This window comes from Phocoena sinus, chromosome 5 (assembly GCF_008692025.1).
Source record: "Phocoena sinus isolate mPhoSin1 chromosome 5, mPhoSin1.pri, whole genome shotgun sequence".
Classification (NCBI taxonomy): domain Eukaryota; kingdom Metazoa; phylum Chordata; class Mammalia; order Artiodactyla; family Phocoenidae; genus Phocoena; species Phocoena sinus.
In genome coordinates this window covers 112,330,859-112,345,297 of record NC_045767.1, presented here as the reverse complement: position 1 = coordinate 112,345,297, position 14,439 = coordinate 112,330,859, and the positions used below count along the sequence as shown (strand labels likewise).

Genomic DNA, 14,439 nt, shown 5'->3' with positions numbered 1-14,439 from the left:
GCTCTAACCCCCAATGTGATGGTATCAGTAGGTGGGGCTTTGGGGAGGCATTTAGGGTCATGAGGGTGGAGCCCCCATGACAGGATTAGTGCCCTTCCAAGAAGCAGGAGAGACATTAGAGCTGACTCTCTCCACCATGTGAGGCCAGTGAGAAGGCAGCCTTCTCTCTGCAAGCCAGGAAGAAAGCCTTCAGCAGAACCTGACCATGCTGGCATCCTGATCTTGGACTTCTAGCCTCTAGCACTATGAGAAATAAGGGTCTGCTGTTTAAACCACCCCATCTATGGGGTTTTGTTACAGCAGCCTGAGGTGCCTAAGACAGAGAGGGACACCATGCCTGTAGCAGAACGGGAGTTAGGAGTTTATAAACTACTCATTCCATTGATTCTATTGAGGCAGTGTCCATTCCAAGGGGGACGGGCACAGAAGACGGGTCCAGCTAGACAAAGCTTGCAACACCCATCACTGTGTACGTTGACTGGGGCGACATTCCTGCTGCAGTGCTAATGACCCAGATACACAGATGAGTTTTAAATAAGGAGGTGGAGGGTCTCCACGTATGACCTCTTTTTTGGTTTCTCTCCCTTCTCCACTTGTTTCTTTCAGAAAAGTATCAATCTCAGAACTTAAGAAAAATTAAATAACCACTTCAGAGCCTGCCCAAAACACAACCTTATTAAATTAGCTTAGGGTTTCATCAGTGGAAGTGAGGGATATAAAACCAAAATCATCTCTCGTGTGTGATACAATAAAAATGGATAATCATGTGACCTAGTTTGGGTTCTAGAAGTATCTAAAGACACAAGTTCAGAAAATACTTTATATATCAAGACACAGCAGGTATGTTCTCCTCCTTCAATCCAGAGGGGCACTGTCAAAGCGATACCATATGCTAACACACATATATGAAATTTAAGAAAAAAAAATGTCATGAAGAACCTAGGGGTAAGACAGGAATAAAGACACAGATCTACTAGAGAATGGACTTGAGGACACGGGGAGGGGGAAGGGTAAGCTGGGACAAAGTGAGAGAGTGGCATAGACATATATACACTACCAAATGTAAAATAGATAGCTAGTGGGAAGCAGCTGCATAGCACAGGGAGATCAGCTCGGTGCTTTGTGACCACCTAGAGGGGTGGGATAGGGAGGGTGGGAGGGAGGGAGACGCAAGAGGGTAGAGATATGGGAACATATGTATATGTATATCTGATTCACTTTGTTATAAAGCAGAAACTAACACACCATTGTAAAGCAATTATACTCCAATAAAGATGTAAAAAAAAAAAAAAAAAGCTACCATCTCTGGAGCTTCCCTAGTGGTGCAGTGGTTAAGAATCAGCCTGCCAATGCAGGGGACAGGGGTTTGAGCCCTGGTCCGGGAAGATCCCACATGCCACGGAGCAACTAAGCCCATGTGCCAACTACTGAGCCTGCACTCTACAGCCCACAAGCCACAACTACTGAGCCTGCGAGTCACAGCTACTGAAGCCCGCGCGCCTAGAGCCTGTGCTCCGCAACAAGAGAAGCCACTGCAATGAGAAGCCCACACACCGCAATGAAGAGTAGCCCCTGCTCGCCGCAACTAGAGAAAGCCCATGCGCAGCAACGAAGACCCAACACAGCCAAAAAAAAAAGCTACCATCTTTGTGTCTTATGATTTGTGTCAAGGGGGGAAGCCTGGAGCCCTCCTTAGTGTGTTAGTTGGTTAATCCATTCCTTGCCACCTGCCCCATCTTGCAACATAATCACTGAATCAAGACTAATTTTTCTCTATCAGTTTTTCAATAAAGAATTATACTCCAGTGAGTTTATTTTGTATTGAAGAGTATTTTTACCTGAAGAGACCAAAGTCCTTGAGCACATTAACTGAACTGAAGAACAACATGCTAATATTAGCCACACTAAGTCTTTTAAACATAACATATGATCTTAAACTGGTTTTGACTTTTACTCGAAACGAAAAATAGCTCCCTCTAGTTAGCCAGAATAAAGCTGGCACATATTTCTTGCATCACCACTATTCTGTGATTCCAATATAGTTATAAATAGCTTAAACAGTTCATTCCATTTGCAGTCTCCTATTTGTTTTGCTTTAATTTCGTAGTATACTGGCAATTACCCAGCTTCATTAACTACTTAGGAAATTTCTCAAGTACACTACAAGAAACGCCACGCAAGAAATATTAACCTACAGCAGTGCTCTTGAAGTCAACCTTGAAAGGGAAATCCTTTTCATCAAGTTTACATGCCAAGCCTTAAAAGCACTGTAGGGTCAACCCACATCAAAAATCTTGCTTCTGACCCTTGTACTGGAAAGAAGACTCATTACCAACCCCCCAAATCATCACTGAGTGCCAATTATGTAGAAAGCATTTTGCTAGACATTAAGGAAAAAATTTAAAATACTTCCTGAATTCTAGGAGTTTACAGTATATCTGGAGTAAAAATGTATGTGTAAATACACACACACACACACACACACACACACACAGTAAAACACAAAGTACCAAAGGACTGATATAGAAAAAATTGACACAGATAAAAACAGTTTGGGGGGAACAAGTCACTATTGACTTTCATGGTAAGAGAAGTGATTGGAGAGGAAGCATCCTTTGGGTTGGGCTTGGGGGAGGGGAAAGGAAAATGTTAGGAGCAAAGGCACAGCAGTGGAAAGACAGGACAAAGGGAAGAGGAAGGTTAATTTGGTTGGCATAGAGTTTATGTGGGAAAATAATGCTGAAAATAGCATTTTAAAATTAATTAGCTCCATTTTATATACAGTAGTGTGTATATGTCAATCCCAATCTCCTAAGTTATCCCTCCCCTTTCCCTCCCTGTTAAGCATAACTAATTAGAACCTACTGTACAGCACAGGGAACTCTACTCAGTACTCCGTAATGGCCTATATGGGAAAGAACCTAAGAAAGAGTGGACATATGTATATGTAGAACTGACTCACTTTGCTGTACCCCTGAAACTAACACAACATTGCAAATCAACTATACTCCAGTAAAAGTTTTAAAGAAACAGAAAAAAAATAAAATTAATTAATTCATCAAGTACTTACTAATGCCAGACAGTATCCTAGGTGCTGGCCATGCAAAGGTGTACCACACAGGCCAGCTTCCTCCCCTCCCTGAGCCTACGTTATGGGGTCAGGGGACCTGCTACAGAGAAAATACACATGTGATATGATGGGAGGGATTGGGTAAGGTGGTCAGGGAGGGTATATACCCTAGGTCTGGCGGTCGGGCAAAATCTGTCTGAATAGCAATACTCTGAGCGACAAGGTGAGAACGCACCATCCTCCTTCACAGAGCGAACAGCAAGTGTGAAGGGCCTGAGTCAGGAATGACCTTAGATCCTTCAAAGCACCAAAAGGTCATCAGTGGGGCTAACCAAGGGCGCTAGCAAATCCTCTGAGAGAATTCCTTCAAACTGCCCCTTACTATTTTCAATACCACTTTTTTGTGGTCCTATATGAGGATGATGGTATATTACCTGAGTCATATTCTCTGGGGATACGGCAGGTGGGATTTCTTCATGACGCTGCCTTCACTTTTCCCATGACACCCCCCACCTGCCACTAGAGCGGGAGCCCCATGTTTTGCTCACTGTTGAATTCCTGGTGCCTAGAACAGTGCTTAGTGTATTTAAGTCGCTCAAGAAGTATCTGTCGAACGAACACACTGAGTGAACATCACTTATCTCCTCCTCCCCAGGGTGGTCCAAAATGAGAGGCGTGGATGGGGAAAAACAAGACAGGACAAGGAGTGAGTAAGAATATCTACCTGCGATTCTAGCTTTAAATTAAGACTGCTCTCCTTAGCGCACTCATTTTTCTCAGGTAAGGGAGCTCCCTGTCCCTTGCACGCTCCTCTCAGGAACTTCTCTTTTTTTAATTGGAGTAGAGTTGATTTACAATGTTGTGTTAGTTTCTGCTGTACAGCAAAGGGATTCAGTTATACATATATTTCTATTTTTTTCCATACTCTTTTCCATTATGGTTTCATATTCTTATCCATTACGGGATATTGAATATAATTCCCTGTGATGAACTTTTCTTGATGTGAGCAGCTTACCCATTCCTTCAAGAACTTCCCTCCCCGGGCTTCCCTGGTGGCGCAGTGGTTGAGAGTCCGCCTGCCGATGCAGGGGACACGGGTTCGTGCCCCGGTCCGGGAAGACCCCACATGCCGTGGAGCGGCTGGGCCCGTGAGCCATGGCCTCTGAGCCTGCGCGTCCGGAGCCTGTGCTCCGCAACAGGAGAGGCCACAACAGTGAGAGGCCCGTGTACCGCAAAAAAAGAAAAGAAAAGAAAAAAAAAAAAAAACAGGTAAAAAAAAAAAAGAACTTCCCTCCCCTCACCTCCTCTGCTGACATATCTGGAAGTAACTTTTAATTCCCAACTCTACTTCTCATCATCATGCTAGGTTGATAAAGGGGAAGAAATATTGTTGAAAAAAGAAGAAAAAGGGGGACTTCCCTGGTGGTCCAGTGGTAAAGAATCCACCTTTCAAAGCAGGGGACGTGGGTTTGATCTCTGGTTGGGGAGCTAAGATCCCACATGCTGTGGGGCAGCTAAGCCCGCACGCCTCAACTAGAGAGCCTGCGTGCCACAACTAAGACCTGACGCAGCCAAAAATAATAATAAAAAGAAAAACCAAGATAATCATTAGAAAAAAAAAGAAGAAAAAGAAACACCTCCTGTTTTGGGACTGTACCTACATTTTCTCTGCCCTCATATATAACTAATTATTTCTTGTTTGTCACTTACAAAACCTCCTCAGACCCCACTGCACCCTCTCCTGCAGTCCCCTCTGCCTGGCCTCCTTCAGGTGGCAAGATGTCCTTTATACCTAGTTTTGTGCAAAAGAAAGATAGTTCCATTCTGCGATGCTTCTGTCCCTTGCAGACAAGGAATGACCGTTCTCTATTTGTGACATTGTTTTTCCTTATTCAGGAGTCTCAAACTCAGCCATCTACAGAGGCCGGGCATGGATGACGAAGGGCACAAGGGCAGGGGGTGTGGGAAGTGTGAGGAGACAGGCAGCTCGTGCACCATCTAAAGGGGGGGCTCTGAGTCCTGCCCAGCAAGCCAAGTGCTCAGCCCCTTCTGCTAAACACCTTGGCCCTCCAGCTGCTGGTACAGGGCCTGGGGTGTTGGAGGGTCCAGTGGAGACAGAAAGAGGACTTCTTTTCTTTTATAGTTTACTCCCTTAAATTGACCCAGAAGTAAACAAGAAAGCAAAACAATGGAAATCTCAGAAGGCTGCTGATTTTTCAGTGGCAGGAAAAGAGGTGTAGGGGTACGTGTGTATGTGTGTGTGAGAGAGACAGACACAGAAGAGAGGAGAGGAGGAAGGAAGGAGAGGGGGCGGGGGGGGGGAAGGAAGTGAGACAGTAGGGAGGGGAGAGGGAAAGGGAGGCGGTCAGAGACTAGAAACACAGAAACTACACAGTTCAGTGTCCCCATAAGCGGAGGGAAGTAAGAAATCCTATCCGAAAGCAGCAGCAAGGGAACAGAGGAGGGAAAGAGAGGCTGGGGACAGATGGGGGAAAGCAGATGGAGCCAGTGCAGGGGATGCTGAATCAGGCTCATCCCACCCTCTGGCTCTCTCATCAGCACCTCTGCCCCTTGTCCTAACCCTGCTGGAGCCAAGGGTCCAGGCAAAGAAGTCATCTCCTATGGCTCAGGAATATCAACCAGCCCCCTCAGGAGGCGAGGGCGGGGCGTGCCAACCCCTGGGTCCCTGTGGGGACACTCTGATCCCTGCAAAAGGGACATGGCCTGGAACACACAGCACGAGTGAGCCAAGACTACTGGAACTTTAGGGCCTTAGGTGCAGAGGGACCTTAAGGAGACTGTCCTGTTGGCAGACTGGCCTTGGGGAGAGCCACTCACTAAGGACAGCTGGGCTATGGCAGCACCATGGTCCCCAGTGGGGACACAACAGGGACGGGCATCGCTCCACGGAAACATGGCCTGAAATGACTGATAACTAAGTCCTATGGTTTTCTACTGGTGCTGCCATCACACAGCCAGCACTGAGCATAGAGGGCAGTGTGGGCTGAGCTCCCCTCCCCTCACTGATGAGCTGGGCAAACACTGCCCTCCCAGGAGTCACACTCAGCACTCCCCCGAGGGACTCAGAAAGTGGCACTAAGACTTAAACTCTCTCTCTCACCAACAGTCTCTGAACCGAAATAATCACCAACAGTCTCAGAACCACAAAGGCAGTGAAAGATCATCGAAAATACATTTTTTTATTGGGCTCTGACTTGAAACAATATAAACATGCTTTTAAATATACTTTTAATTCTATATTACTCAGCAATTAAAAAGAACGAAATAATGCCATTTGCAGCAACATGGATGGACCTAGAAATTATCATACTAAGTGAAATAAGTCGGACAGAGAAAGACAAATACCATATGATATCATTTATATGTGAAATCTAAAATACAACACAAACGAACCTTTCTACGAAGCAGAAACAGACTCACAGACATAGAGAACAGACCGGTGGTTGCCAAGGGGGAGGCTGGATGGGGGAGGGAAGGATCGGGAGTTTGGGGTTAGCAGATGCAAACTATTATACATAGGATGGATAAACCACAAGGTCCTACTGTATAGCACAGGGCACTATATTCAATATCCTGTGATAAACTATAAGAGAAAAGAATATGAAAAAGAATATATATATTATCCATGACTGAGTCACTGCTGTACAGCAGAAATTAACACAACATTGTAAATCAACTATATTTCAATAAAATTAATAATATATATGCTTTTAATTCTAAAATATTGGCTGACACTTAAAAGAGCGTAATACTAAACCTTCATTTCAGAAATTTTTAAAAAATTGAAGAAATTTCATTTCAGGCTTAAATGGGAGTTTTAATACGTGTATTGAAATTGATAAGACATTTGAATACTTGCAGTGATCTGGAGCCACATATGAAAAGCTGTTTCAAGGTGAAATTGAATAATGAATCATTTAATACATATTTGAAAAGTTTTAAGTTCATAATAAGAAAAGTACTATTCTAATTTAAAGTATTAACTCATATCTTCACCCCAATGTTTAATAAAAACTTAGAAAGAATGTTTTCCTTAATTATTCTCTACTTCGCATCTTTCCTCCAACTCTAATGAATCTGGTACACAGCTGAAGGATAAGATCTTTGGGAACTTTCAGATCCATTTCACAGTTGAAGGCAAACACACATGATCAACTATTCAAGTTTTCTTCACCATTTTAAATATAGCAACGTCTCTGTTGGTGAAAACGCTTCCCCGCATCACACTTCTTGATCATAAGCTTCACCCTTGTAACTAGCAATGATAACCTAGAAAACCCCTTCTAGAATGACTAATAGGTTGTTGGTTCATTTGCTCAATAATTCATTTATTCACCAAATATTTATGGAGTACCTGCTATGTCCTGGACACAATGCCACGGGCTGGAAATTAAAAAATGATTAAGACAGAGTCTGTGATTTCAAGGAGGAGGTGCCAATCAAACAAGGGAAGGACACAGATGCTTAAAAAGATCTGCCAATGCAGGTGAGAGGGGGTCCAAGACAGTTGAGGGTGGGTGGGAAAACAAGGGAGGGTTCCACCAGTGCATTCTATCCTCAGTTGAACAGCATGCATTACTCCCTTGCACAAAATGCCAGACAGTTTCCTTCCCTTTGGCAAAGGGTCTGAGGTACAGGCAATTTTGGGGATTTGACCAAAAGGCTTTATGTCATTTCCAAATGTTTCCTGGGAGTAGGTCCTCCCTCCCCCTTTGAAAAACACAGCTCTGCCCTGTTCTTTCTAGTTGAGAGAAAACTTAAGCCTAGGCTGGGGTTGAGGTCAAAAGTTTTAAGAATAGGGAACAAAATGTTCACTCTAGGGCTTCCCTGGTGGCACAGTGGTTGAGAGTCCGCCTGCCGATGCAGGGGACACGGGTTCATGCCCCGGTCCAGGAGGATCCCACATGCTGCGGAGCGGCTGGGCCCGTGAGCCATGGCCGCTGAGCCTGCGCTCCGCAACGGGAGAGGCCACAACAGTGAGAGGCCCGCGTACCGCAAAAAAAATAAATGTTCACTGTAACAATTATATAATATCATACTATTTAACTACTTGGAACATCAGAAAGCAATTTTTTTTGGTTTCCATTTTATATCTATTAACATTCTCTACAATAGACATGCATAGAGCTTATATGACCTTTTCTTTTTTTTTTTTGGTTTCTTATTTACTTCTAAAAGCCTTCGATGACATTAATTTCCAAAGACAATTTTCAAAATTAATTTTTTTCAATGACATTAATTTTGAAGGTGTACAGGCTTCAGATATAAGGTGCGTCCCCCTAAGTTTCATTTGTGAAAAAGGATTCTTACAATTTTGGACTTTGAAACCTGTACACCTGGATGTTTACACACAATTAAAAATTAATCGATGACACCAAAAGCATAGCAAACAATGACAAAAAATAGATGAACTGAACTTCATTAAAATTAAAAACTTTAATTTTAAAAGTACATCAAAGGACACTATCAAGAGGGTGAAATGACAACCCACAGAATGGGAGAAACATACATATCATATATCTGATAAGAGTTTACCATCCAGAATACATAAAGAACTCCTACAACTCAGGAACAAAAGACAAACAACCTAATTAAAAATGGGCAAAGGACTTGAATGGATATTTCTCCAAAGAAGATATACAAATGGCCAAAAAGTCTATGAAAAGATGCACAACCTCCGTAGTCACGAGGGAAGTGTACATCACAACCACACTGACAGTACTTCACACCTACTATGAGATAAGTCAGGCAGAGAAAGACAAATACTGGAAGATATCACTTATATGTGGAATCTAAAGGAGCCAAGCTTGAGCAAACAGAGAATAGAACGGTGGCTGCCGGGGGATGGGGGAAGAGGAGGGATGTTGCTTCAGGGGACAAAGTTGCAACCGGTAGACAAGTAAGTCCTGGAGATCTAATGCACCGTACAGTGAATACAGACAGCAATACCATATGATAATAAACAAACTGGCCAAAAGACAAGATCTTAGTTACTCCCACCCAGAAAAAGAAATGATAATTATGTAATGCGACAGAGGTGCTAACTACTGCTGCAATGGCAATCATATTACATATAAATGTGTCAAATAACATGTTGTATACCTTAAATTTACACAATGTTATATGACAAATATATTTCAAGAAGAACAAACCAAAGAACCCCCCAATACTTCATACCCACTAGTATAGCTATTAAAAAAAGCAAAAAACAAAACCAAGAACCCAGAAAACGAGTGTCAGCAAGGATGTGGTGAAATTGGAACTCTTGCTGCTCTTTTTAATTTGTACACTGAGGGTGGGAATGTAAAATTGTGCAACTGCTGAGGAAAACAGTTCAGTGGTTCCTCAAAAGTTACATGTAGAGTAACCATATGCCCCAGCAATTCCACTGCCAGGTGTATACCCAAAAGCGATGAGATCAGGATTCAAACAGATACTCATATGCAAATGTCTAGAGCAGCATTAACCGTGATAGCCAAAGGCAGGAACGACCCATGTGTCCGTGAACGGATAAACAAAATGTGATCAATTCTCTTTATTTGGTAAAAATAAGTACGGTAATTATATTCTATAAAGTTGTAGTAGACACTGATCATAACATTTTCATCAGTTGATCTATACATAATCTTGTTTTATGTGTATTTCTGTAAGACACCTTATTAACGTATATTATTGATTCATTAACATTGAACTCACAGCCAACAGCACTGTCATTCATGCCTGAAAGAAGCTTATGTATAACACCTGTATTTTTTCCCTAAGGCACATCAAAGCCTTCTTGCACTTAGGAACACTAGACAGCGCTCTGGCACGCTGCTTGTGGGTCATTTTAACCAGTGAAATCACCAGCAAAAAGCACAACAATGCAAAAAACATGGCACTAAATAGACCATGGAAAAGACACTTGTTTACACTATGAGAGCTGAAACAAGAAGGCAGAGTCTCAGCTGAAATGTACATGCTGAGTACCTCAAACTTACGGCCTCTCTGTGCTGCAAATACTGACTTTGGGGTTACAAATAAATGTGCCAGAAGGTCAATGCACAACTATAGAATCTGCAAACGATGAGGTCCATTCTATACATACGTACAACGGAATATTATTCAGCCATGAAATGAAATTCTGATACATGCTACAATAAAGATGCACCTTGAAAACATTACGCTAAGTGAAATAAGTCAGACAAAAAATGGACACATATTATATGGTTCCATTTATATGAAATATCTAGAATAGGCAAATTTATAGACCAGAGGTTATCAGGGCTTTGGGGGAAAGGAGGATGTCGAGTAACTGCTTAACTAGTCCAGAGTTCCTGTTTGGGATGATGAAAAAAGTACTGGAGATGGATAGTGATGATGGTGGTGCAACAATGTCAGTGCAATTAATGTTACTGATTGTGCACTAAAAATGGTTAAAGTGGAAAATTTTATATTATACATATTTTATTACAAAGAATCAACAGATTCACTGAATAAGGTTAAATGAATCTTCTATTAAAACAAAATCTAAAGGAGACACTCTGGATGGCACCAATAGAGATTCGTATTTACCCACATGTCCTCTTAAAACAAAGAACCTCCTTAATATGCTTTCGTTGTTTTTTTTTTTTTTTTTTTTTTTTGGCCACACTGAACAGCTTGCAGATCTGTCAGTTCCCTGACCAGGGGTCGAACCCAGGCCCCCGGCAGTGGAAGTGCAGAGTCCTAACCACTGGACCACCAGGGAATCCAAATATGTTTTCCTTTCGGTTTATAGACCATTTTTAAAAAGTCTTACTATTTAATAATATCAGCTGATTATTCAGGAAAACAAGTAAATTAAAATGTGCCTGTCAGTTGTTTGGCCTCACTTCATGCTTCTGAAGCATGAAAATTTATGCACTAGTAGAATTATTTGTTTTGACTAATTGCCCAAAGAACGGTCACCCCAAGAACCAACAACTGATGCTCCTAATTTATCTTGGACTAAAACTGCCTCCCAGGTCCACCATATTTGGATGAAGTGATACTCTCAGGGCAACTACTACCGGTACAATTTAGGTATTTTGGCACTACATGTCCACTTTGAATCTTTCACGTTCCTTTTCTCTCTTTTATCACCAATCCATTTCTCATCTGCTTCCTTCCCTATTGAAAAACCCCTAATTTTCATATCTTGAGAGACAGCCATCTGTTAGAATATGGCTGTGGTTACTATCATCATTCAAATGTTCCTTTTTAATTTATCTGTTTCTTGACCCAACAGTTACAAAGAAGCATGGCTGGATATAAACATGCACGAAATGTGCTAATGTAGAATGCAAACAATATTAAAATGTAAACTTCACATAGGGAGGAATTCACGGCCAAAGAAAAATCTAGTACTATTCTTTCAATCTTTTTAAAATGCATCATAAACCTAAAAATGTTTCACTACAGAATAACAGTTTGGCTTCTCTTATGATCACAAAGAAGGGTAATTATGATTGTCATGAAAACATACTGAGCAGATGTATACTATTAACAAAAGAATCATTACATGACTGTGCTCAAAAACTGGCACGTTATACATTCACATTTCCTAGAAATCAGACAGTCTTCCCAACTGGAGTAGATACCAGAAGAGATTGTATTCTATTAATTGTGGCTTGTACCAATCGAGTTTTGGGAGCCAATTGGATCATCACTCTTTGGGACAATTCCCACATACTATCATGTGAGATCTATATACACTGATCTATATATACTCAGATACGTGCATGATAATTTTGTAAAAAAGTCATTTTTAAGTTCTCAAATGATAGCTTTTAAACTCTTAAAAAACGTATCAGTGGATTCTTTCACAAAGGTACATCTGTTTAGAAATCATAAAAGAGCATAGCGAATAACTCTTCGGTTTATTTTATGAAGGCTAATTAATAGGTACTTACTCATTAAAGACTAGGTCTGGTGCAAAATAGAGAAATTGGCTGTTCGTATGTTTGTACGATCTCCAGCTCAAGGCAAATGATGACAGACACATCCAAGAATACTGGATGAGGGTAATTTGGTCCTCGAGAGGCAGGTTTTTAAATCCTGGAGAAGAGAACAATTCATCACAAAAATACACTTAGCATTTAAGAACATTCCAGGAAGAAGCTTCGTAAGTCAACCCCAAACTGCCCCCTTACTCTCATTGACTCAAATCAATTCCACAGTTATTTACAGAGCACCTATCGTGGACCTGGTCCTGTTCAACATTTAATGTTAAATCCACCTTAAACTGTCAATGAGGGTAAACTGCCAAGGCAAAAAAAACTAAGATGTTCTGGGAGTTTCACTGTGGACAGTGGTCTACAACCCTTAGTTAGACTGAAAGAATTTGTATTCATCTGTACCACTTGCTTCATCCTACTCACAATGAATAACTTCAAAATACAAGATAAAAGATAATTTCATGACATCAACTCTCGCATATCTGCAATACTGGTGGAAGATTTTACTTTACATGAGTTTGCAGTGATTGAAAAAGTCTTATTCCTAGCTTCCCCTAGGCTGGGATAATGCCAGACTTCAACAGACTTCTGAGGCAGAATAAGCATCCTTGATGCTGTCCTGCCTTACCCACAGTCTTCCTTTCTGGGCCTCAGGCCCTTCTTTTGTTTCTTTTCTCACCCTCTGTACTCCCAGGGGCACCAGGGTATTCTTCTGTTTGTATATAGTTTCAGCTGGGCAAGCTCCCCTTCAAAGAGTCAGTCATCAGAGCTTTCCCCAGACTTTTGTCTTACGGCTGCTGGTTGACCACAGGGCATCTAAGAAACTGCTTGGGATTAATGAACTGGGACAATGTGATCACAATTCTGAGCAATGTTTCTGTAGATTAATAGGAGCCTTATTAATAAAATGCTACAGCATAAAACTGACTAAAGTAGGAATTTCAAGGACAAATTAAAGGGTTATGGAGGTAAGATATTTTCAGAAAGACTCTTTCAGAGGCCCCTACAGCCTATCTGAGAGGTCTTTTTTTTTAAATTAATTTTTATTGGAGTATCGTTGATTTATAATATTGTGTTGGTTTCTGCTGTACAGCAAAGTGAATCAGTTATACATATATCCACTCTTTTTAATTTTTTAATTTTATTTGTTTTCTTCGGTACGCAGGCCTCTCACTGCTGTGGCCTCTCCCGTTGCGGAGCACAGGCTCCGGACGCGCAGGCTCAGCGGCCATGGCTCACGGGCCCAGCCGCTCCGCGACATGTGGGATCTTCCCGGACAGGGGCACGAACCCGTGTCCCCCGCATCGGCAGGCAGACTCTCAACCACTGCGCCACCAGGGAGGCCCTCCACTCTTTTTTAGATTCTTTTCCCATATAGGCCATTACAGAGTATTGAGTAGAGTTCCCTGTGCTATACAGCAGGTCCTTATTAGTTATCTATTTTATATATAGTAGTGCATATATGTCTTGATTTACCTGGTCTAGGGCTTAGAGTAGCCCTGGCTACGAGCTGCTAATAATGGGCTTAATTCTTGCTTTGGCAACTAGAATGTGTTTTGCCTTATTAATATTACTGGAATGAAACTTTCCATTTCAATCCTCAACATAAGAAATGGGTATGTTCTATTAACAGAACAATAGAACAATGTTCTATTGTTCTATTAACAATAGAACCCTTAACTCTAACTTCTCAAGAGAAATGAGCATATTCACCAGATTTTTCTTCTACACACTTGATTCATTTGACATCGAGTAAAAAACTGGCTGTCGGGATCGAACAGAAAGCAAACTCAATCGCACTGTTGCACACGGTACGCTCTGTTGCCCTGACGTGCCTAGTTCAGGACGCAGACCCTGAAACGCGAGGCCATCCTACCTGGAATTACCTTCGCCCACTTCACGACTTGGATCATCTGTTTGCCTGCTAAGCGGTTTAGGGTGGAGAGCAGATTTTCGGCTGTATCTGGTTTGGAGTTGTCATAGCCTGCATACACAATCTCGGGTTCGATGGTTTCAAGGACCATGGAAGGGGAAGGTGTGAGCGCTCGGGAAATTGTGGAGAGTTGAGGAACCAGCGCTGAGTTGACGGACGGCTCTTGTGCAGGTGCAATGTACGTAGTTCCTTCCTCTGGGCTCTGTGGGGGGGGAGGTGGAGGCTGCTGTGACTGTTCCTCGTGAATCCCTTTTAACTTCCCCAACTTCTTGGACTTTCGAGCTGTAAAAAAAAAAAAAAATTATAAACAGGGCAAATTAAGATTATGTTTGGCATGATAAATACCGTCTAAAGCACAACACTTTTTTTTTTTTTTTTTTTTGTGGTACGTGGGCCTCTCACTGTTGTGGCCTCTCCTGTTGCGGAGCACAGGCTCCGGGCGCGCAAGCTCAGCAGCC

General features: G+C 42.0%; 1 protein-coding gene across 1 annotated transcript in view; it reads right to left on the bottom strand.

The window, feature by feature from the left end:
• NR3C2 (nuclear receptor subfamily 3 group C member 2) overlaps positions 1 to 14,439 on the bottom strand; it is a 377,156-nt gene that overhangs the window by 61,952 nt on the left and 300,765 nt on the right. The window contains exons 5-6 of the mRNA XM_032633341.1: positions 13,925 to 14,263; positions 12,004 to 12,148 (exon numbers count right to left, since the gene is read on the bottom strand). Coding sequence (XP_032489232.1) covers positions 12,004 to 12,148; positions 13,925 to 14,263 — 484 coding nt within the window. The remainder of the gene's footprint in view (positions 1 to 12,003; positions 12,149 to 13,924; positions 14,264 to 14,439) is intronic.